At 44.1% G+C, this 24,514-nt stretch overlaps 1 protein-coding gene across 1 annotated transcript in view; it reads right to left on the bottom strand.

Annotated features, from left to right (window-relative positions):
* LOC147900830 (phospholipase SGR2-like) overlaps positions 1 to 24,514 on the bottom strand; it is a 210,065-nt gene that overhangs the window by 54,267 nt on the left and 131,284 nt on the right. Inside the window, exons 11-13 of the mRNA XM_087375771.1 lie at positions 6,614 to 6,991; positions 6,375 to 6,447; positions 5,786 to 5,888 (exon numbers count right to left, since the gene is read on the bottom strand). Coding sequence (XP_087231897.1) covers positions 5,786 to 5,888; positions 6,375 to 6,447; positions 6,614 to 6,991 — 554 coding nt within the window. The remainder of the gene's footprint in view (positions 1 to 5,785; positions 5,889 to 6,374; positions 6,448 to 6,613; positions 6,992 to 24,514) is intronic.

Genomic DNA, 24,514 nt, shown 5'->3' with positions numbered 1-24,514 from the left:
CGCCCCTAGTGCGATGCAGGACTCCGGGAACACTTCCTTGAAGTATGTCAATGCTTAGAGAGATCTTTTGATGGAGGAGTGAGAGAAAGCTCTTGATCTCTCTTTTCTTTTGGCAATATTGAAACTTGTTTGGTCATCATCTCTTCGAATAGATGCTAAAATCGAGACTTTTTCTTTAGAGGCTGAAGCTTCCTAATCTTTGCTTTGACAAATCCTTCACTAAGGTCTTCTTCAGATCCCTTAGAATGCTTCTTACTGGATCGTCTAGATGTTGAACTACGCCTTTTCGTAGCTGAATTCCCGTGCTCCGAAACCATGATGTGGGAGATGGCGAATTGAACCCACCGAATAAACTTAACTGGGCCTCAAGCAATCAATTGCAAAGCCCTTGCTCCTTTCAAGGAGGTAAATGCTTACGGGTGAAGACGAGAGCCGACCCGATGCATGATGACTCTTGGTGGTATGGTTCAACCACTAGTTCAGGATATAGGGCAAAATATAAAATATTATATGCACGTTTATGCAATCCCCACATCTGCAAGCTTGCACTGAGTTCCACTGGTCCGTGAGTCCGCCTGCGTATGATGTTATGTCCGTCTGTTGTTCCGTTCGTCTGCGGATCATGATATTCCTGCGGCCTACGCCTACGTGGATGAATTCCGTCCGCTCCGTCCACCGCCTGTAGATGTTCCGTTCGCCCGTCCGTCTACAGATGTTATGTATGCCCGTCCGTCTGCAGATGTTCTGTCCGCGGGGTCTTCAATTTGCGCCTAAAACCAATGCGATTCCTGAGGTCTCTCGATATGCACCTGTCGGACGTCTTTACCAAGGTCTATGGACTGTTGCTACCAAGGAAAGTAGCAAAACCACGCTCTAATACCACTATAACTTGGCGCTGAAAAAGCCGTACACTTCTCGAGATATGCGGTGGAGCTATGGAAGTTGAATCGCCAATTAGATAGTGCTGGGAGATAAGGGTAAAGAGAAAAACACAACACTAGGACCCAAAAATAAGGGCTGGACTCCCCAAAAGTCTTTATTGCAATAGAATAATCTTTGTACAACTGGCTCTTGAAAGAGCATAGAACTGAGTACAATTCTGAATACATCTAGGAGGCCAGAGGCCTTTCTTTTATAGACTAGGCCTAGCAAAAAGCTAGGACCTGCTTTCTAAAAGCTACTTTTTCATAAAAGCTAAGCTTTTAGGCTTTTCTTCCTAAATTGGAGGCTTTAGGTGTCTTTCTAGTTTTGTGGAGGATACATAGCCCTCAAGTATCCCAAAGATCTCAAGGAGGATACTCTGAGGGCATATGGTATCAGAGCCAAAGATTTCAGCTGGCAATTTTTGAATACAATTCTTTTAGAATTTATTAATATGTGTAGATGCTTTTCTTGATGCTCCTACAATGCCTCATAATTTTGGTGATAGCATGGGTGAGAAAACTTGAAATGGAACGTTTTGGATTACCGATACAAAAAAATTTGATTTGGAGGATTCCCAAGTCCATCTTGTCTCAAAAGATTGGTCTGTAGATTTCAATTGAAAGTCTGTAGATTTCAATTGAAAGTTCTATAGTTAACAATTAGCTAGATGCACATGCAACTCTAAAAGTGTCTAAGCGATTTTACATTCTAATGAATTGTAACTTCTCTAAAAAATCACTCTCTTTGGTTAGAGGTCCTACTGCTGTGATAGATGAGAACGGTGACCTTTGCAAGGTGGTGGCCCATGCCACAGTTGTTTGCTCTATCCTAAGCCTTCACCGGATACTACAAATAGTTGGCCATGATGGCTGACAAAAGATTGGTCTACCTAACGGCCCTCACTTTTTGGGAGCCTCCAATGCATGTAAGTGGTCTGTACTTTCTCTTCAATGTGTCAATACTTGCGACATGTGTTTAGATTGAGTGAGTGCACCCCTACTATGGCTGCCAATGGAATATTTCCACAGTTGGTCAAAGGGGGGATGTGCACATTTTCCGAGCAAAAACCTACGACCAGAAAAGTCCGAGCGATAATGTTTGACACCAACCATGCTAGTATATTTCTCAAATGAATATACAATTCTTTCTTAATTTCTCATTTATGGAACCATATACTTACTTATTTATCACTATAACCCTCATTTTAGAGAACATCAACTATATATGAACAAATAGTGAACACTTTAGAAACTCCTATAAATCCCTCCCTACCATACTCTCTTTTGAGGATTATGGTAATTCAATTGATTTAAAAGGGTTTCCCTTAGCTTTATCAATCCCATATTTGAAGTATTGAGAAGCTCTCAGTAACAATGTATACCATATTCCTTGGATAAGTAGGAAAAGGATATTGAAAATCTCATAATTGAAGCCATTACTATCGATCATAAATTAATCTCTAATACATTATCAAATATGGGAAGGCAAGGGATGTATTTTAAAAATATTCCCAATTCTCTAAACCTATTTACTTTTAAGGAAATGTGGTCCCTACCGAACTCCTTCGTACCATAATATAAATTAGGAAGAAGAAGTAACTCTCATATACATCTTGAAATTCTCAATTTATCTCTTCTATACCTATAAAAATTATAATTTTAAGCCTACCATTGCATAGATCATGAAATTTTGAATATTTTTCCTTTTTACAGCTCCTCAATTTGAGCTAAGGAGCAAAAGTTATAACCCATTCTTTGTAAGCTCTCCAAGGATATTCCGCCGACGAAATAGTGTTGGAGCAAGCTCTTCAAAACATATTCCTCTAGCAAAGTACACTTACGAGGGTCTATTAAAAAGATGTTATATATTGTTCTTAGCTCATCCTAAGAAGCTGTAAAGAGGATATTTGCAAATAATTTTATGATCCAACCAATGGTGAAAGGAAAAGCAAGGATATTTGAAAGTCATAAAATAAGTTGCCATTTGGACATTATATATGAATATTATATAAAGATATATATATATCTATCTCTATTCATCAATATTTCAGATTTACTAACATATTCCTTGAAATAATTTGGAATTTTGTGCTTCCCAAAAATGACTTGAGCCTATATATTTTGACCCCTCCCACCTTTGGTCCACTCGTCGCTCGGAGGTTTTCGCTCGAAAAATGGAAACCCCCGTCAAAGGGGGGAGTTGCTCGGGGCATTGGTCTCCACTCCTTGTTGGGCCTACAACACCTAATATGAGTGGTGAATTAATGGCCTCAAACGCATGTGAGACATGTAGCAATAGCATTGGGTAATCTGTTGGACCCACCTGTGATCCCCCAAATTAGGGACAAAGGAGTCAGGCACTTAGGGGTAGGATTACCTACATAGGACAGGTTGGCCCAGTCAAGCAGATTCAGGGGCCTGGCAGCACCTGGAACATCTTCTAGAAAAGTCACAATGACACGTGGCAGATTCTGGGTGGATCAGGGCATCCGTACAGCAAGGTACAAGGTCTGCAACAGTCTCACCTGTCTCTGTGGCAGTCTGCAAGTCAAGGAGCAGCAGATAGAGCAGGGAAAGGCAGCACGGGGAGCGTAGAAACAGGCCAGATACCAGTTGCCACCATCTGCAACAGTTTTGGACAGGTCCACTTGGGGTTTAGGGCGGCTCTGGTCGTGCCAGATCTGCTGGATCTGGTTGAATATTTTACAGACCCAGTCAGTTGACTGGGTCTGTTCTCAGTCTATAAAAGGGATGCAATTTTTGTCATTTCTCTTATGCAAACTGAAGCCTCCTAAGGGCCCATTATCAGCATAGAGTGTGGCAGTGAGTTCCATCTGTAGTTTCTCAGTCTGATCAATCACCTTGATTGCAATTTTCTATCCAGCATCTTGGCTGATTGTTTCTGGCTCTTTCTGAGCAGATTTTCCCACGCTTTTTGGATGAGTAAACTGAGTTCTGTTCCTTCTCTATTTGTTGCAATTTTTGAGTTATATCAGTGAGTGTTCCGTGTGGTATCCAAGGGAGATTCTTGAGATCTTTGAGTGTATTCTGCTCGGCTAGAGTTTGCTGTCCAAACAGTCCCCCTGCATTCTAACATAATCCTGTCGCCAACTGCAAGTAACACAAATTATGGTACATAAGGTGAAGCAAATAGACCCTAAGAGTCCTCCCACGATCTTTGGGGTAATCTCGAGCTAAGTGGCTAGGTGGTGGGGCTTGGGGATCCTTGGCATGTGGTAGCAAGAAGCTGGCCACAAGAAGAAAAATAGTATTAATGATGATTATGTAGTTACAAGGTAGAGTATGTGTCCCAGACATTATTGACATTTGACCCTGAATTCTTTATTAATATCATGAAAGTCATGGAGCTATCACACTGAGAAATTCAAAAGACTTATGCACTTCCTAAAAGGTAAGTTCTTGGTTTTGGAATGAATTGGGATGTCCAAGACCATGTACTAACGTGGCAACAAAGCCAAGTGTAGTTGGATTATTACATCCTTTTGACATTGTATCGGTATTGTGGGATTAACTAAGACGCAAAGGGAGCAAGAACTTGTGTGGATAATTGCTTGTCCAAATGGGTCAATTGACGTGCAGAAGAAAAAGTGAAAATTCTCGCATTTGCTAAATCATTGGAGCATATCTATAGAAAATATGGGATACCCATAGGTATTAGCTATTCAGATAGTACATAATGATGATCATTTTTGAAGGGCTGTTTTAAGAGGTTGGGTAGTACTCTAAATATGATGAGTACTGTGAAGTAAAAGGCAAACTAATCAGGAAGGCTATCCAACCATATTAGAATTTGCACATGAGAGTGCCAAACATTCTGCAATAGATTTTAGTCCATTCATGCAATAATTGCAATGAGGCTCGAAAAAGAAAATTTTTGGGCAGCTAAATTTTTATCAAAGATAGCATTAGCAAAGCTCAAGATAGGGCAAGAAGCTCGATCCATGCTGTAGAAAGGTGGAATTTTAGAGGGCGAGAAAGTCCATCTAGAAGCACCAAAATCTTCAAAATCCCTTAAAATGGGTTAATGTCGAAATTTGTCTCCTGGGAATTATGAACCAATTCCTAATACTTAAGAGCTTTGGAGAACTTGCTTACAAGTTAGCTATATGAGAATGTAGACACAGGTACCCTAGCACTTTGTGTGTGTTTCCACTCATAGGAATCAATGGGACATATTGGGCTTATTCGTGGTCCACATCTTATAGTCAAGGCCACTCCCCTGCATTGCCTCCTTGACATAGCGTATGTAAAGTTTGGTGTGCCTACACCTAGTTTCCATTCCCCCTACTTGTCGACTTGACACAGTCCATTTATTGCCCAAAGCTAGTGTAAGCATTGTCTTGCACAAAATGTTAATTTTGTTCGTATCATGGGTGGCTGAATATTCGCATCATACAATTGCCAAGTTTTCCTTTAGTGTCGTCTGTAATCATGGTTATTGATGGGTTGTCCATCTTGGTCTACTCCTACTTGGAGACCTAGACTACAACATGAACCTAGCAAGTGAACTTAGCCTTCACACAGTTCCCTTTTTGAGCCAACAGACGTCTTTGTTTATACCATTGCGATAGTTCTTTCTTACAACTTGGTCATCGAGTGTGATGTCTTTATGAACAAAATCCTGACTAAGGGGACTCAAACTCATTCATTATCTATAGCTCCTCTCTCAACTCTTAGCTTCCCTTTCATTCTAATGAGAGCACAATTGGGCCACTAGAGATATAAGATTGTCCCCATCAGTATATCTTACTCCTCCAAATTAATAAGGTATGATTGACACAATGCGTGAACATAGAACCAGAGGTCAGGAAGCAGGGGCAAAGTGTATTGCATACACATACCTGTAAGCAACAGGGTCAAATGGATGAAATATATTCAACATTTGTTTGCAGGCTGGCATCTGCTCTTCAATCCCATCCTCTTTCCAATAATCTTCTCCCATACCTAAATTCGTCATTATTTGGAAGTTCCAAGAGATCTAGATGTCATCAATCCTACAAATAAGATGATGGAAAGAGTTCTGACCAAAATAAAAAACTTTTGAATGTAAAGTTGACACTCATAACAAACAATACTCAGCATCCAGGATTGCCTTATTTCCGTATGTAACAACCTCAGATCAAATTAATTTCCAAGCCCAGTTCTTTATGCAATGTAGACCATTTGTTGCCCAGCAATACTACAGAAAACCTTTGTGAGGTCCAATGAGATACATAGCCCCTTGCTATTTGTTCTTATTTTTCCAGAATCATTTCTCCCATCTTCTGTCTTCTTTCATTATCTCTATACATTAAGTTCAGCTTGAGAATGCCAAAAAGCTTGTAACACCAGCTAAACTGACTCATATATGACTGCTTAATCTTCACAAAGAAGTGATGCGTCTATTTTCAGGCCAAAATATCTAACAAAGGGACAAAGATAAGCCCTTACCGTGTCCAATTCTTACATTTCGTAAAGCCAAAAATACCCCAAGTGGTGACCCAACAGCAAAGAAAGTATCCACCTACAAGTTAATTATGGCAAGCATCGTTAATTAGTAGCTTGTCAAATGAGAATAGTCACACCAGGTGAGGCTGGTTGAAGTGTGAATGGAATTACATCCTTATGAATACATTGCAAGAAAACCACATATTGCGCTGCCTATGAGTTTGCAAAAAAATGTAAAATACCTCAAATGCAAGATTTGTATATTCAATATGGGGTGTGTATCGCTTCCTTGATCTAGATCCAGCCTTTGAACTACCTTTTGTTCTGTGAACTTCAGATGTCGAATTCGTGGTTTGTGACCTTTCTGATTCTATGACATCAGGGGAATGTATATCATTTCCTTTTACAGGTACATCGCATGACAATTCCTTTTTGGGATCAGCAGACACAAGCCTTTCCTCTTGGTTGTAGAATGGAGTGTGCTTTTCATGTACTGATGCATCTAAATCAGTTGGCCTTAGAGCTGCCTGGTCTCCATGTCTTTTGTTCATCTCATTTCTTTCATTAACGCCACACTGAACGTCCTTGATTGCCATCATCTTTGCATCTAATCTTGATACCTGGCACACGCAGAAAATAAAACCATGTAAAGTTACATGGTCGCCTGTATGTAGCAAAAAGAGAAAACAAATACACCTAGGTCTCTGAACAAAAGTAAAATTGAAACTGTAATGGCACAGACCACGACCACATTGGAGCAGCCATCATATATGTGGGCTGAAAAACATACAAATATGTCCAGTGGGCGAGAAAATGGGATGGACAGTTCCCATGGAAACAAGACGAGTTTCCCTATAAGCATTACATATGAAAGCATAAATCAAGGTGATGTCAGGTCCATCTGACCACATAGCTCACCATGGCACTAAGACGAGGTGCCAGATAAGCACCACATGTAAAAGCACAGATCAAGGTCACTAGAAAAGAAAGAGCATGAAGAAGAAGACCTGCTCATGGGAATGAAGAAAGGAGGAAGAGAACCAAGGCCGTCCCACTACTAGTGACTGTTGTCTCCTGCCTCATTCACTTTTCTATACAAGGTTTGACTGTACCTCTAAGGCAGGATTTATCTTTGGCCATCCCAATAATGCCCGCTTGGGATATCAAAAATCTACTCATTGCTTCAACCACATATAAATACAAGAAAGGGACAAGAGCGCATCCCTGACGAACTGATTTGGAAATTTGAATCTCTCTCCCCTTTCTCCTCTAATAAGCACCTGGCTGCGAGCTGATTTGTATGAGGAGGAAACCCCTCTAATCCACAGCATGTAAGAGTACCTTCCAAAAAACTCCAATCTAGTTTGTCATACACCTTTTCAAAATCCAAGAGTAGAATGTCAAGACATTGGCCACTCTGCATAGCCCAATTTGAAGCTTCCCAAAAAGAGAAAATATTATAAAAAATACTTCTCCCATGTATGAAGGCAGCCTGCATATCATGAATAAGATCAGAAATAAAATGCTCTACCATCCGAGAGTAGAGAAAAAGTATCTATTGGCTCTTCCTTCCATCTGGATCCAAAAGAATTCCCATGCATGAAAGGCATAGTTTGCTCTCTGATCTAGCACGATCTGCATATGAGCCCTTGCTGCAGCAACAAGGCGCTCTGAATCCGAGCATCTGAAGGCCTTTTCTACTCTTTCCTCTAAAGGGCTACTAACTTTCGATAGGATCCCTCTCTTTGCCCAAGAATCTCATGGCTCTTGGTGTTAGCAAAAGTATGGTAAAATCACTAACACCAGACAAGGTTGCTGCAACATGTGAAGGGGATGACACTCCACCCTGTAATGAGAAACAATATTTGCAAAACATCCTTTGTGAGGCCCTACTATGCATACTATGCATCTGAAATCCTGATAGTAGCAGAGCAGTGCTTGTCATGAGGTTTAGAAATCATAAGAACTACTGAAAAGTGATCCGAAGGGGTAACCACTGGTGAAATGCTTACTGAACCTCCTTTGTAAAGTGCCCAATCATCAGCATAGAATCTATGTATCTGTGCATGGATGGGCATCTGCAACCTCCTATTTGACCAAGAAGACTTGATTGAGTGCTACAAAATGTGAAAGGCATCATCTATCCAAGCATCTCTTCTACTGTACTAAAAGAGAAAGAAAACCGAAGCTGCTCTCTTTAGACAATGAATGCCAACTTCTCTCCCCCCCTTTTTTGTCTGAAGGCAATTCCATCATGTTAAAGTCACCTCCAATAATTCATGACTCTGCAACAAGGGCCCAAGAGAGAAGTTCCTTCCAAAGAAGTACACGGTCCCCTTTGTTGTTGAAAACATAAATGTTGGGAAGACCAACCGTATGTCCATAAATCAACAAAATGATCCACTATGCTCTGGAGTGCATGATAACGCTGTGTCCAACCACAAGGAGAAGAAAAGAATCTGATATTGAAATGCATGTCTCCCCCCTGATGCCTAAAGCAAGAGACCAAAAATCATGATCTGAAAGTAATTTCCTTGACTTTGAGCAATCTCTGACATCCAATTTGTGTTCTTGAAGAAAAAGTATATCAATGCGACCACCAATGATACATGGATGAAATTGATTGTTGATTGGTTGCCTATGAGCGCGTGAGGCATACCACCAAAGCTCTAAATGTTCCTAATAACAATCTTCATCGATGGGAGGAAATAGGGTGGAACACCTTATCCCCGACCTACTGACCTAGTGGCGGAAAGGAACCCCTCCAGGGTGGTAGGCCTACTGGCATATGCATGAGCCAGGGTAGGGAAGTCCTCAGGGAAGAGAGCCCCAAGAGTGTCGTGTCCATAGGAAAGCCAATAACTCTATTCTCAGAAGTAGAGGGCACAAAATCCTCCTCACTATACTCCACCAGAAAGAGTTCCTGTGAAACATGCCTAGCAACGGAGTGCGCAAAAGCCCTGCACTCAAAGAATGTAAAGAGGCAAAAGCCACCCTCTTCCCTCGATCAATGAAGGGAGTCTGGAAAGCGGAGGAGATGGTGGTTGTTCGAATGCGGGGCCAAGACCTTGAAGAAGATCTGCATGAGAAACATCACTAGTCCTAACAAAGACTAGATCCAGTATAGCGCTGGCCGCGACCTGAGAAATTCTGGAGCATCACTATTCCAGATCGAAATGTTAGAAGGCCCAATAGGGATGGGGTATTGGGTGGATGATGTGGTGGAGAATCCACTCTCACTCTAGCCGGATAAAACAGTCAATTTTAAAAACTCATTGGCCTTCAAGACTCTTTCCATTCATATTTCAATTTTCAAATAATCAAGGACAGCTTCTAGAATGTAGACTTTCACAAGTGGTAAGGAAAAACCAATTACAAGCTCTTAAACAAAGAGAAGAATGATAATAACATTTATAAATACAAAAGTATGAGGGTAATTGGGAGGGACATCCTGGATCCCACTCTCCAAAATATCTTGTCTTGAATAGTAGAAGCAAGCTATGGTACAAGAGCAGATGTATTGTATTTTTCTACGACATCTTGCTTACCAATACTTTTCATCTCTTGGACTTCCTTCTCCATTACTTCCAGTCGAAGTTCGAGTTCATTAATAGGATATAGCATGGTGTTGGAGAGTTGCTCCTCCTCTCCGTCTGCCCCTCCCCTTGATGCCCTGCCCCCCCTCCCTCTCTCCTTGCTCCCCGCCTCCCTCCCTTAGCTCCCCTCCTCTCCTCTCTACCCCTGACTGCTGCTCCTGCCCTCCCCTACCTCTCTTTCTGTCCCCCCATCACCTCCCTCCCCCCCGCCTCTCCTCCCGCACCCTTGCATGTCCTCTATGCTCCCCTGCCCCCTCTCTTTGCCCCCCCTCTCTCTTCCCCTGCCCTCACTTTGGTACCATGTTTGGCTCTGTGAAACTGTTTCTCTCCACTAGCTGATTTCGGAGAGAGAGTTTGTGCCCTTGACGTTTGATGACATGGACCATCATGGTGTGTGCTTTGTCCCATAGACCCGTGAGGTCTCCCGAGAATGTTAATATATCTTCTCTCTCTTTCTCTCTCTCTCTCTCATCATTTATGATGGTATGGATCGATGCAAGCCATGGTGCTTGACTATGAGGTCTACCTTTTCCTTTCGGAGAGTACTGAGTTCGGTCACAAGCTAATCATGAATCATTCTTCTGTCATTGAGCAGCGTCAGAAGGTCCTTTCTTTTAGTAACAATAGTGCAGTGGTCGGCCTTCAAAACATCCAACTGCTCTCGAAAAAAGGTGACCATTTGCTCCTAGTACTTAGTTTGCACAAAGAAATGCAAAGTGCAAAAGATGCAAAATGATAGTACTAAGTACAACATAGTCATATCAGTGGTGGACTACATATCAATCTCACCCTCATCATCATCATCATCATCATCATCATGAAGACATCATGGTGGGTGGGGGCAATGGAGGCATGGAATCGGTGATAGAGTATTGTCGGCTGCTCATGCGGGCGTGGCCTTGTGACGTCTCTTGGTCATAGCTCTGCGCCTAACAAGCTCAACAGTAACCCCTGTCAGCCGGGCTCCGACTCTAAACAGAGAGGGGATATCCCCAAGGATAATATGTGTGTCAACCCTCTGTCTGAGCTATCGAGTCACTAGCTATGGGTCACGATCATGTCGAGGCCTCGTATGGTGGGGGTCCGTGTGATCTGGTACGAAGATCTCCGTGATAGAGCTCTGAGATGGATCTGTGAAGAAAGAAGTATGCTCCTGTCTCAATGATTGAAGTAGCCTCTTGCGGTGCCTAACTGCCTCATGAATAGAGGCCACCAAGCATCTCTGGTCTGGATACGAGAGGAATCTGGACAAAACCCAAGTGCTATCTCTGAAAAGGCTATAGAAACACCCTCGGATCTCATAGTAAACAGGACACTTGAAGATGAGGTGCTCCCCCGTCTCAACCTCCTGTGTGTCACATAATGTGCATATGCGCCTCTCCCTGGGTAGGCCCTCTGCTCTACCACTCTCGATACGAAGTCTATGTGAATAGACCCGAAACCGCCCGATAGAGATCCTCAGTCAATGGGGTAAGTGGATCTGCGTGTATCCTGGTGGTCAACGAAACCCTCCTCTATGCATGCAAGCATAGATCTCTGTAGAAGCTGAGCTTCATTGGAAGCTCACTTGGTCCCAACCAAGTCCGGAATGTGTGTAGCTGTAAGAGATCCTCACGCATTACCTGGAAGACCTCATGTGATAGGAGGGGAGAAAACGGAGCGTCCATATCCATGTGGAGCCCCAGTCGCTCAAACCATCTCTCTGTGTTTGCATACCAGCATCTCCGGTCACCTCCTGTTGAGAGTGCCAGAGGAGGATAATGCTAGCCATAGAGGAGGAAGGCATCTTGTGGTATACCGATATTCAATGCCGGACCATCTGCATGTGTGTGCATACTAGCACCTCTAATCGCCCTTAGCTACCAAAGTCATCGATGAAGATGTTGCCATCCATGGTAACCTTCATCAGCTAAAGTTCAAGAAACCATTGGTAGCACTGGAGATGCCCCAACTCAGCAGAACTATCTAATGTGGGAACAATGGCTTGCTATGGAACAACTGTGACAACAAGAGAATACAAAGCCTCTCCACTTGGGCCCAATTTGCCTCTGATAGGTCAAGCCCCCAACAAGGACTACCATACATCCCCATATGGGGGGGAAACCAAGGAGTTAAATAGATGAGACTTGGTCTAGGGATCCTAGTAATAAGAGTGAAAGCATTGCCACTCAATTCTAGCTCATGCAGCGTATCCAACTGCTCAGTTGGGCTTACATCACTGGTTCCATCGTGAAAATTGGGCCAGAGACAAAAACCCCCAAGTATGTATACTGACTTCCATACTGGTAATCCACCAAAAGTAAACTTCTCTCTATGCATGAGTGCTCGAGATGTGTTGAAGGTCATGACCTTGATTTTACCAAGGTTGGCCTTCAAATCATGTGTCTTGTAGAGGGTATGGAGTGTGTCCATGTGTTGCTGGAGGCCCTCCACTAAAGATGAGAGTAAGACCACATCGTTCACACCAAGGGGGGTTTCGAATCAAAGAGACAAAAAGAGAGCAGCTTGCCCCCCTACTGTTTCAAAAAACATCTCAAGCTAGAGGCCAAACAAGATTGGTGGTTACAAACAATCCTATTTGATCCTGATGGTGCTCATAATCTTCTCTATCCACCCTATGGAGAGAGCCGGTGATCAGTACGGCTCAATCTTCTAGGAGCTAGATGTCCTCAAGATGTGTGAGTAATGTGAAAAGGCATGCGGAGTACTCAAGTGAAAGGCTATGATCAAAGTGTATGTCATGATATGTAGTGTGTGTGGACGGTGTCGTGGTGTATGCTGTGAAGCGGAGGGTGGATATACTTAAGAAGAGATAGGTGTGATTAGCTCCTAGAGATGGTGGCGAGACAGAGAAGTCAACGATATGTGGGGTGAAGGCGGGGGATCTCATGAGATAGTCAAATATACCGGAGCCCCCTAACAAGTGAATCCACCTGAGGGCGTCCATCAATCCAAACCATTATAAATGACAAGATTATGTATCGTGCCCATGTCCAAGAATGCATGCTCATAAGATGTGACCGGGGATCACCTATCTACAAAAACTGGGGACATTCTTGCCTCAACATTTGGCAATCAGATAGAGTCATCGTGAAAATCCAAAAGTGATATTTGACGCTTGCCTATTCTCGCGTTGAACTCCCCAATAAGGAGACTTTCTTGCAGATCGAGATATCCATGTGTCCGTCTATAGGGTTGCATATGGTGAAACCTTAGCTACCTCGTGTAGCTTTCTAGAAAAGTGTGAGATGTCAAGGGGGAAGTAGTAACATACTGAATTCTGAGATGAAGAGGTCCTATCGATAGGAACATCAGACCTGAACCCACAAAATCTAGAATGTGTGTCATGCCTCTCGATGGAGATCATCTCGAAGATAGATGATCTGTATAGTACCACCATTCCTCCGAATCCACACACTCCACCTCTCTTCCGAGTCTCCTCTCGATATGTTGTCTCCCATGTGTATCCACTGACGATGGGTAAAGGGTGCTCTAGGCTCTAGTGGAATGTCTGTGTAGAAAGCTATGTCTCGTACTATGTAAGACTCCAACAAATTTCTTGGATCTAACCATAAATTATTACAGCGCAAGTCAGGGTCTCAGTGCTTCGAATCTCATAAACCCTGCCTCCCTGTGCAAGAGGACCACCATGTGCCCAACGAGGACCTACCAGAAGCCCTCCATTTCAAACCAATGCTCATTTCCCTCCTTGCAGGTCTCATTTTTGTAAGAGGATGCATCTTTCCTCCACCTACAAAGGTGTGAGGTTCTCATCCAAAGAAATATGGGGATGATCCCATAGAACTGTACACCTACACGTAGGGCTGCAAGGTGACCCTGAGTGTCCCTAATTCAGATGATAAGAGGTTGGTATCAGGTGGAGTCTCGTCCTATATGCAAGGCACCCTCAATCCCATGCTCCGAGACTCCCAGGCTGGAAGCCATGAAATTGGTTGCATCATCGATGGGAGTGGTGGACGTGCGATGAATTCTCCAAAATCTGATGGTAAGACCTGTACTGGCTACTGTTGCTCAAGGATGGTGATCGAAATGTTGGCATTTGCCGGCTCTACTTGTGACATCCATCCAACTGGAAGACTCTGCAATAGTTGATTGTGTAATAGATGTTTGTGCCTCCACTACTGTCCCACTACTCATTGTTGTCGCTATGCTAGCCGCAATCTCCTTACAAAGCTGTAGTAGCTCCTAACTAAGGATATTATCATGCTTCATCTCTCATATGTGCAAGCATTGAACCTCCATGAGGATCTTCTCTCAAGACTCAGGTGAAATCGGGTGTGCCTGGAGTCAGGAATATGGACACGGAATGAATGGAGGCTGAGTGATGGGGGATAGGGATAGAGGGGCAGAAGACTGAGAGTGGTGGGGAGACATCTCGAATGTAGCTGAAGTGAGTCTGACTGCAGAGGGAAAGGTGGCTAGCTGAGGGGTAAGGGTGACAAGAAGGATGAGTACAGTGAGGAGGAATAAGGAGGTACACTGTGGCAATCAGGCTAGGGGGCACGGCCATCATTGATGTTCATACAAATGTCGATGTCGATATTGGTGTTAGTGATAATGATGGTGCTGCCGTCACCAGAGACTGTGATGGGGAAGATCATGATGACGATGATGCTGATGACATTGACACTAAGGCTAAAGATGAAACAGGTAATGAAACAGGTAACGCTGAGGCTCTTGAGGCTGCGAACTTTTGTACTGCCGTACTGTCTATTTGGAAATCATTACAATTCATGCGGTTTTTTATGTCATCAATCTTGACGTTCAGTTGTTTGAGCTGGTGACGTTTAGGCTTCTCTTCCGTCTTCTCACCTTTGTCTCCTTTTGCCATGCTGCTTGCTGTTTTTTTTTGCTCTTTGTTTTTTCTCCTTGCAAGTCTCCTTGCTGAGATTATAGGAGAGAGAAGAGCACACAACCCTTCACACCTTCCAACTGTGAAGACCAAGGGCCACAATGTGGCGATGTAGGAAGAGCAAAGCGAGAGAGAGAGAGAGAGAGAGAGAGAGAGAGAGAGAGAGAGAGAGAGAGAGTATATTAATAGTCCTCGGAAGACCAAAAGGGTCTGTAAGGCTAAAAAAAGCTGATACAATGAACTGATGGGCGGAGCTACTAAATGGGCATCAATGCCCACGACAAATACAAAATTTATAATCCATAGTCATGCCCATAACGGTATCGGTCCATCAAAGGGGAAAAAACTCTCTGAGTGGAAGCCAACGAGAGTGTCAACCCAAGGATGGGGAGTTGGTGTGTGAGGCTGTAGTTCTATGATCATTCCTATGGGTTGTGCATCTGTTCTAGTAAGCATGAAAGTAAGGTCCCCTAGGGTGATCTGTGCCAGTGCATTGTGCCAAGTCTGGCGTGTCTCTGACTGTAGCCTAGGTCCGCGCAGCCGCTGTCTCCGTGAACCTAGCTAGTCAATATTGTCTGGCTGGAAACACTCAGTGACTATGCTCTGATACGAGTCTAGATGTGTGTCAGGATCTCCCCTACATGCCATGATCAACCGCTCCCTATGTTGTACGGCCTCATGAATGGAGGCTGCCAAGCATCTTTGGTCTGGGTAGGATAGGAGACTGGGAAGGGAGCTGAAGCCATTTCTGAAAAGGCAGTGTCCCGACCCCCCCTCTCATAGTACACTAGGCTAGCTATTTTGTTTGAGGATTATTAGTAGAGTTTTGCTTGCAGCCGTCAACATGCACGGCGTCTTTGGTACTTCGCAGCTCTATTGTCAAACTTCTTGTGGTCCATGCAAAACCAAACCCCTTGGGATGGCTCAACCCAACGGATCTGGGACTCATGTTGTTGTTTGTCTATGCAAGGAGCTCAACTCTTGTGATACTGCCTTATGTGAGGCCGTGGATGGGTGGAGGCATGACTTGCACTACGAGGGTCGGCTATCACCATGAGGCACTACCTTGAAAGGCTGCCCTTGTTCAATGTCTCCTCCTCGGATAGGGAATTTGGAAACTCCACGATCACACCTAAGCCGCAAAACAACATCATCCGCAAGGACCGCAACTATTGTAGCCCAAGACTCCAGCATGGTCTTGAAGCAAGATTTGATAGAAGATCAAATGGGACAATATTCCTTGGAAGCCTCGAGAAGCGTAGCTTCATTGGAAACCTCTACACATAATGTGGTCTTCTTGTTGTGTACCATAAAGCCGTAGTACCAAGGCATGAAGAAAATCAAATACGGGCCGGGGACGATGCGGATTTGTGCTTGGATAATGACGCGAGGACGATGCAGATTTGTGCTTGGATAATGACGGGGGAGATCATATCGAGAAGAAAGACTTCCCGGGTGACCTCTTGGATGTGGTGACCCTCTAACACCAAGCTCACGTGGATCCAATCTTGAACTTGGTTCCAAGTGTGTGTTACGCTCTAGCCGAGGTAGCATGACCTCGGAAGAATCAGTCAACATTTCCCTTAAAGGATCTATGTTTGTAATTATTTTGTTTGTGCTTCATGTAAATGATCGGGAGGGAATTAATGTCAAGGTCCTAGGTGAGGGTTGATAGCACCAGACTAGGTGGATCTAAGGCTAAGGGCCTAATGCAAGGAAGGTGCCAAGGGGCAAAGGATATTAAAGTATCCCAAGAGAGGGGTGAAATGTTGCATTAGGAAGGCCCTATGATGATGACATGTGGCATCTAGATCCATCTAGGGAGATGGGGCTTGTTGAAGCTAGAGAGAGAAGAGAATGAAGTATTCACGTATGTTTTTCTGATTGGAATTCTCTGTCAGCACTTGTGCTTCAGCAAGGTTGGCTGGGAGGAAAGAATTGGTGCTGCTCGCGTGATCTGCAGTAGGAAATAGATGTAGTGTCTAACAATTGGTACCAGAGCGTCAGGAAGAGATCAATTGGTATCAAGGAAGAGATTAGGTCATCGAAGGACCAGAGCGCCAGATCAAATGGAGAGTCCATGCGGGGTGTTAGACGAAGATCGACATGAGCGTGGGATGCGTGAAGTGCATAGGAGCGTGGGGCGATTCGGCTGCTCATGACCTCCACACGACGGACAAACTGGATCGGCGCTGCGACGTGACAACGAATTTGTTGGCGCTGCCCCTGGTCTATGACGAAAGGAAGGCTTATTGTTAACCTCCCCGTTTCTGATCCATTGCTGGAGTGGGGGATCCCGTAAGGCAGTTGACAAAACGCAGGTAATGAAGGACGGACTAGTGGGGTAGATGGACGCCCGGATAGCGTGTGCATCTGCGATAAGCCACCTCTGGAATCAACGAAGTGAGTGACGCACGGGTGGTGGTTCGTGAACGGGGAGGCCTACAACGCGATACGTGATCGTTGAAATTTGGAGTGGACGGCAGGCTTGGAGCGCAGAGGTGACGCAGAACAGCGTGGTGGTTCGTGTTCATCTTCGAGGAGATTTGTGGATGGGCGACCCGTAGCCAGAGAACGTAGGCTGCAGGCTTCGCGATATCTGCATACGTGATTTGCTAGTAGATAGAAGTTAGTGTTTGACTTGATTCCCTCAGACAGATTTCGATCAGACAGCTACGCCTTGGCAGACGAAAAGAGGAGCGAACAAGACCAGGGAGCACTTTATCTATTTTCCCTTTTGCTTTTCGTCATTCCTGTTTTGTCAGAAGCAGTTTACGCTTTTGTGGTTGTAGCAAAGTTTGCGGTTTATGATGCTATAGCAGGGACGGATTATGCCCGTGCATATGCCTGTGTATTTCAGTCAGAGTTAGTTTGCAGGAATTTTCCTAGTATAGGGAAAAGCGGGATTGGATATATGCATGTCTCAGATGCCTAGTCAGTGTGCATGTGGGATTGCAGGTATTCCCTAGTATAGGGAATTGTGTCGGAGTGTCAGTACACTGAATTGTGTCAGTTTGTAAATACAGTTTCTAGCGGTGTTTTTTTTATTTTTTTAAAAAAAACAAAACAAAACAAAACACCCATTGAATTGAATGGAAGCAGAAGAAGGGGCTTCCAGGAGGGACCCTGGTGAGTCAGGAGTCCGGCCGACCCAGCAGGTGTCGCGCCTAGTAGCTCATACCTTATCTGGCAGGATTGCATTGCTTGAGGATGCCTTGCAACAACTATTACCGCAACAGTTACACGCCAATGCAGGGGAGTCTGAACTTAGAAGAGCGATACACAGTATGTTTGCCAGACCTTCTCGAGATGAGAAGGGAAAGGCTCCAAAAATGGAACCAGAGTCTAGTGCCCATACGGTCGAGCCTAGGAAGACTAAAGTACCAAATATTGCCAATTACAGGCCAGAAAAGTATTCTGGTCAGATGAACGACCATAGTTCTGATGTCAATGAGACCTGGTTACACAAATGGGACAAGGCGTTCCCCATTTGTGAAATCAGAAATGACATCAAGAAGATCCGCGAGGCCACCCACATGTTTAGTGAGGCAGCGGATCGGTGGTGGATTAAGCAACAAAAAGATGGTATAGCATCCACTACCTGGGAGGGGTTTAAAAGAGAATTCAGGAAACACTTCTTACCTCCTGATGAAGCATCCCGAGCTTGGGATCAATATAAGAACCTTCGTCAGAGAAATTTATCGATGGCAGAATACACTGATGAGTTTTGAGAGAGTGTAATGAAGGTTGATGAACCCCTGCCTCAATCAATCCAAGTGAAAGATTTCATATTTGGATTGAATGCTCGGATAAAAATGGAAGTTCGGGCTAAGTACGCGAACACGTTAGATGATGCAACAGCCATAGCCCTGAACTATGAAGATGCCAAGGGCAGCAGGCCAAGTGGGTTTGCACAGGTCGAAACCCAATATGGATATCCGAAGAAATCTGGGTTTAAGAAGAAATGGATTAGTAAAGGGAGTGGTTCTCAGCCGAGTGGTCAAGCCAAGCAAGCGAAACCAGCTGAAACTCCTAAATCAAGTACCACCATTGGAGTGAAAAGGAAAGTAACCCCAATGGCAGCCCGGGCTTGGTCTAAGTCTCCCTTAAACCCAGAACAAAGGGAAAAAGCGAGGAGAGAAGGCTTATGTTTTGGTTGCATTCAACCTCATCAGTGGAAGGATTATCCACGTAACAAAGATCGTCGGATGGCTGAGATGGTGGTCTCAGAATGCGACGTGGAGATGGAGGGAAGTCCCAAAGCGGAAGAGATGCAGATTCAGCTAGCGGGATCTTCTCAGAGGTCAGTACCTTGTTTGTTATGTGTGTCTGTTGCTAAGCTAGTAACGAGTGCACCTGATAACATCCTATCTAAGCCCGCAGCAACAGGGTACACAGCCTTTAATGATACGGAGTTAATTAAAATGAAAGGGCAAGTGGCCAATCATGATGTCATTGTGTTGTTTGACTCGGCGTCAACTCACATTGTGATTAACTCCAAGCTCGTGAAGAGGCTGAAATTAAAGACAAGTCCATCTGACTATGCGTATACAGTCAGGATGGCAGATGGAAGTTCAACTGAAGTATGGGACCAAAGCGTTACCCAGTTGGAGCTTCGTATTCAGGACTATGCTGAGAAGCTTGATTTTGAAATGACCAAGCTTGCTCATCCAGATATAGCCCTGGGTATGGCGTGGCATTCTAGGAAGAATCCAGCCATTGATTGGAAAAAGCACGTATATCAATTCAAGATGAATGATGTGCTTTATGTCTTGCGTGGTGAGAAAGATATACCTTAGGGACCGTTGGTTTCCATGATGGAGAAGAGTTTTTATTCCTTTGCACAGCATCGGTAGAGCCGGTTGATGATTCTTCGACTAGCACTGATGTTACGCAAAGTGGTGAGATGGCCAAGCTGGCTAATCTTATAACAGAGGAGTTCTCTGAATGTTTTAGGGATGAACTACCTTATGGGTTACCTCCAGTGCGGAATGTTCAGCATAAGATTGAACTGATCCCGGGGGCAGAACCTGTAAATAGACCTCCCTATAGAATGAGTTTTACTGAAGAGGCGGAGGTGCGTAGACAACTGGAAGAATACCTCAAGTTGGGGCAGATTCAACCAAGCTTCTCACCTTTTGCTTCGCCAGTGATATTAAAGAAGAAAAAGGATGATACATTTCGCCTCTGTATAGATTACAGAGCATTGAATAATATCACTGTTAAGCACAGGTATCCGATGGCTCGGATTGATGATTTGCTAGATGCATTACATGGAGCCATGATTTTCAGCAAGATAGATCTTAAGTGTGGCTACCATCAGATCCGAACCGAGGATGTGCATAAAACCGCTTTCAGAAGCAGGTTTGGTCATTATGAGTTTTTGGTAATGCCCTTCGGACTTACCAATGCTCCAGCGACATTCGTCATGCTTATGAACAATTTACTACGTCCGTATATCGGAAAGTTTGTAGTATATTTTATTGACGGTATTCTAGTGTTCAGTAAAAGTATTACTGAGCATCATGAACATCTAAGAATAGTGTTCAGTACTTTGAGGAAAGCCAGTCTTTATATAAATAAAAAGAAAACTATACTGTGTATGGTTAGGCTTGAATATTTAGGATTCATGACTACTCCAAAGGGGGTAGAAATGGATCCCAAGAAACTGGCTGCGATACTCACTTGACCAATTCCTCAGAGTCTGACCGTGTTGCGATCATTCTTGGGATTTGTCCAATTTTATAGGAGGCATATCAAAGGATATATTTTTGGACTGCGGTATTTGAGACACTAAGGACTGAGTTGGCAATGAGTAGTGGGGATCGTTCAGAAACGGATGGTCAGACGGAAAGAATCAACCAAATTTTAGAGGATATGCTTGGAGCATATGTGTCATTGAGGCAACATACATGGGACAAGTAGCTACCTTTGTTAGAATTTGCCTACAATGATAGAAAACATTCCTCTACAGGGTTCAGTCCGTTTGAGCTGAACTATGGTTATAGACCAGCGAATCCAACTATAGTTGGAATACCTCAGAAAGTGCCTAGTGCCGCGAACTTTGTGGTTCAAATGCGGGAGATGCTAGCACTTGCAAGAGCTAACATCCGCCAAGGTATGGATAGAGCTAAGGCGTATGCGCATGAAAACCGATCCGCTAGAGAATTTAAGGAAGGAGAAAAAGTTTTTCTCGGAGTTGCTTCACACTCTAAGTCTTTGACTACATGAGAGTATGCTAAGTTATCACCTCGATATTGTGGGCCATTGTTAATTCTAAAAAGAATAGGCAAGGTAGCCTATAAATTAGAATTGCCACAGGGTTGTAAGGTGCACCCCAGTGTTTCATGTTTCGCGTTTAAAGAAATTTTTTCATATAGGTGACTCACTAATCGAGGGTGTTGTTTTGTTTCAGGAGATAGAGGATAATGCAAGACGCAAACCAACATGAATCCTGGACGGAGGAACAATGCAAGTGCACAATCGGAAGATACCCACGGTGTTGGTTGCATGGCATGGTCTATCTCTATCAGAAGCTACCTGGGAATCCGTATACCAGTTATGGAGAGTGTTCCCAGACTTTATCATCGAGGACGTTGATGCCTGAAGAGGGAAGGAATGTTACGCTCAAGTCGAGGTAACATGACCTCGGAAGGGTCAGTCGACATTTTCCTTCAAAGGATCAATGTTTGTATTATATTTGTTTGGGCCTAAATGCATGAAATGTGCCAAGGGGCAAATGGCTTTAATGATATTTAAAGAGAGGGGTAAATGATGCATTAAGGAAGGACCCTAAAATGAAGACATGTGGCATACTAGATCCATCTAGGGAAATTTGGGGCTCGTTGGGAACAAGCAAGCTGAAGCTTTCACGTAATCTGATTCTTTGTGAAGAGCTTGCTACCACCGAGGTTGGCTGGGAGGTTATTGAATGTGCTTGCACCCGTGATTCGACGTAATAGATTTAGGAGCAAGCAGATTTTCGCGTTTCATTAGAGCTTGTGCTGCTCCTTCCCCTTTCATGAGTGTTCCCTCTTACAAGCCCTTGGTTTGGTCAAGGCATCAAGCCCTCCTTCTGAAACATTGTTCTCTGACCTCTCCCCATTGTATAGTACACATTTTGCCTATCATTTTGGTTCAAAAAGTTTCGAATTTTGACTTAGAAGATCAAGTTATGGTTGTTGGAAATGATGTGTATGTCTTGTTCTGTGAGTTTTGTGAGAGTTTAGGAGGAAAAAAAAAAGAAAGAAAGTTTATTAAAGTCTACAAAGATCGATGGGTGTATGAGACTGATAGAAACCTAATACAATGAGCAAAAGGGTGGAGCTACTAAGCAAGCATCCTAACCCATGCTAGAAAACTGTGGAGACATAGTCAATGCCATCATCATACATATCGCCATAACCATCATCATCATAACAGATATAATATGATCCGATAGCATACAATACATTGCAGCACACACATGGCATGAAACATCAAGGTATGCCTAGTGATGGGCTAGGCATGTAGGCAAGAAGCCCGTGGTAGATCATTGTTTACCGTCTAGATGAGTAGTCTGTCGTTGCCCTCCTAGCGGCTACTCTATGCCTGACAAGCGCCACACAGTAACCCATGTCGGCCGTATCCCAAGTCTGAAAATAGATGAGGTGTCAACTACCATGATCTGTGCATCTGCCCTCTATCGAGTGTGCCGCGTCTCAATCTCGGAGTCTCTACCTCTCCTGATTTGGCGGGCAACATGCTTTGGCTGAAGTACTTTGTGATCACACTCTGAGATGGGTCAGATAAGGCCTCCCGCCCTTGTCTCCGTGATCTGATGAAGTGCTCTCTATGTCGGGCCGCCTCATGAATGAAAGCAGTGAGGCACCTCTAATCTAGGTATGAGAGAAGTCTGGGCACCTCAAATCCGTCTCTGAAAAGGCCGTGGTATGGTCCATGGATATCGTAAACTGGGCAATGCAAGGCAAAGTGCTCCTCTAACTCAACCTTATGCCGCCCACATAATGTGCAGATACCACTCTCTCTTGGGATCCCCTCTCAGGCGACGGGGCTCGGCCACATCATCAGACACCTCTCAGAGCAGGATCACAGAGTTCTTCCCATTGAGTGACATTGATCGTCCAGTCTCTAGCCGCACACGTGACAGAGACCCTGACCCGACGACCGCAACACGGAAACGAGACATCGAGGGGACACACAGATCACTCTGGGAGCTCCCGTCATTGTTTAGACCCGAGCTACGTCCCACGGGAGTCACGGTGGCTCTGGTCTTGCATCGAGCCTCGTCTAGGAGACCAAGAGGTACAGCACCCCTTGACGGGCACCAGCGTCCCATCACCGGCTATGCACCAACTAGGGCGACATGACATACGGAGGATTCCGCCCCGCTCCAGTCCTTTTTTCATTGTTACATCCAGATGTATTTGATTTGATTATGTATGATCAGACTTAGGATTCAGCATGGGTGATGATGCTCGTTTCAGTACCTCCATCCTTACTGTGATTTGTATCAGGTTCTCTTTCCGTCTCGTAGACCTATCGGTCTTCCGAAGACACTAATAAAATTTCTTTCTTTCTTTCTTTCTACTTGTCCACTCTTAATACAAAGTTGGTGTGATGACACAAGGACTTGTCCAATGGCAATCCTATTCTCTGTATGCTACTCCACCTTGAGTTTAATATAAGAAAACATGAGCCCATAGTCTCTGGCTCACTGCTGCTGCTAGCCTTAATGGTTCACCTCAGCCTTACTTGTCATGCTCTAGCCGAGATAGCATGACCTCGGAAAGATCGGTGGGCATTTTCTCTTAGATGACCGACTTTTGTAATATTTTATGTGCGTAAATAAAATGGTCAAGGGAAGTAATTGCCAAGGTCCTAGGTAAGGGTGTATTGGCATCGACTAGGTGGTTCTGAGTGCTCAGGCCTAGGTGCACCTAAATGTGTAAGAATGCCAAGGGGCAAATGGTTTAATTGTGCCCCAAGAGAGGGGTAAATGGAGTACCAAGCTAAAGGTCTAAAATGATGACATGTGGCAAGAGGGAACCATCTAGGGAATTGTGGGCTTGTGGATAAGCATGAAGGAATGAAATTACGTATCTTTGAGGCATGCAATCCTTGAGAGTGGCTGGGAGGAAAATTACGATGCCATCGCCTGTGATTTTTCCTTGTCCATGAATCGACGAATCCAAGAGATTAGCTAAAGGAGCGTTTCATTTGGTATCAGAGCGACAGGAAGAGATCAGGAAAGGGTGGAAACAGCGATGCTGTGTGACAGTAGAAGAGAATCGATGAATTGTAGAATCGTCGATCATACGGGTGGCGGTTAGAACCGGAATCGTGGAGGGCAAAGTAAATCCCGATTTCGTGCGACTGGGAGAACTAAGTTGTGACTGTAATTAGATTCGAGACTTCGTGCAACTAGTAGCAGCGTGGGAAGTATTGAGAAGTAAGTCGCGATACAGTAATTTAAAGGAAAGATTAGTCATAAGCTGCGCACCAGTTATCTGTGGACGGTTGTGGGTTGACGTGCCACAGGCAGGTGATTTAAAACTCGGATCACAAATGTCAAGAGAAAATCGTGATAGCCCAATTCGAGAATCAAAAAATAAAAAAAGGGGTGATGCGTTTGACAGTTGATTGTTGAAGGTTCAGCGAAGCGCAGTGTAGAA

The sequence above is a fragment of the Dipteris shenzhenensis genome, chromosome 6, assembly GCF_047967505.1.
Source record: "Dipteris shenzhenensis isolate YYH24624 ecotype China chromosome 6, Dip_SZ_1.0, whole genome shotgun sequence".
Lineage (NCBI taxonomy): Eukaryota > Viridiplantae > Streptophyta > Polypodiopsida > Gleicheniales > Dipteridaceae > Dipteris > Dipteris shenzhenensis.
Note: the sequence above shows the minus strand (reverse complement) of the source record. Positions and strands in the feature narration are given on the sequence as shown.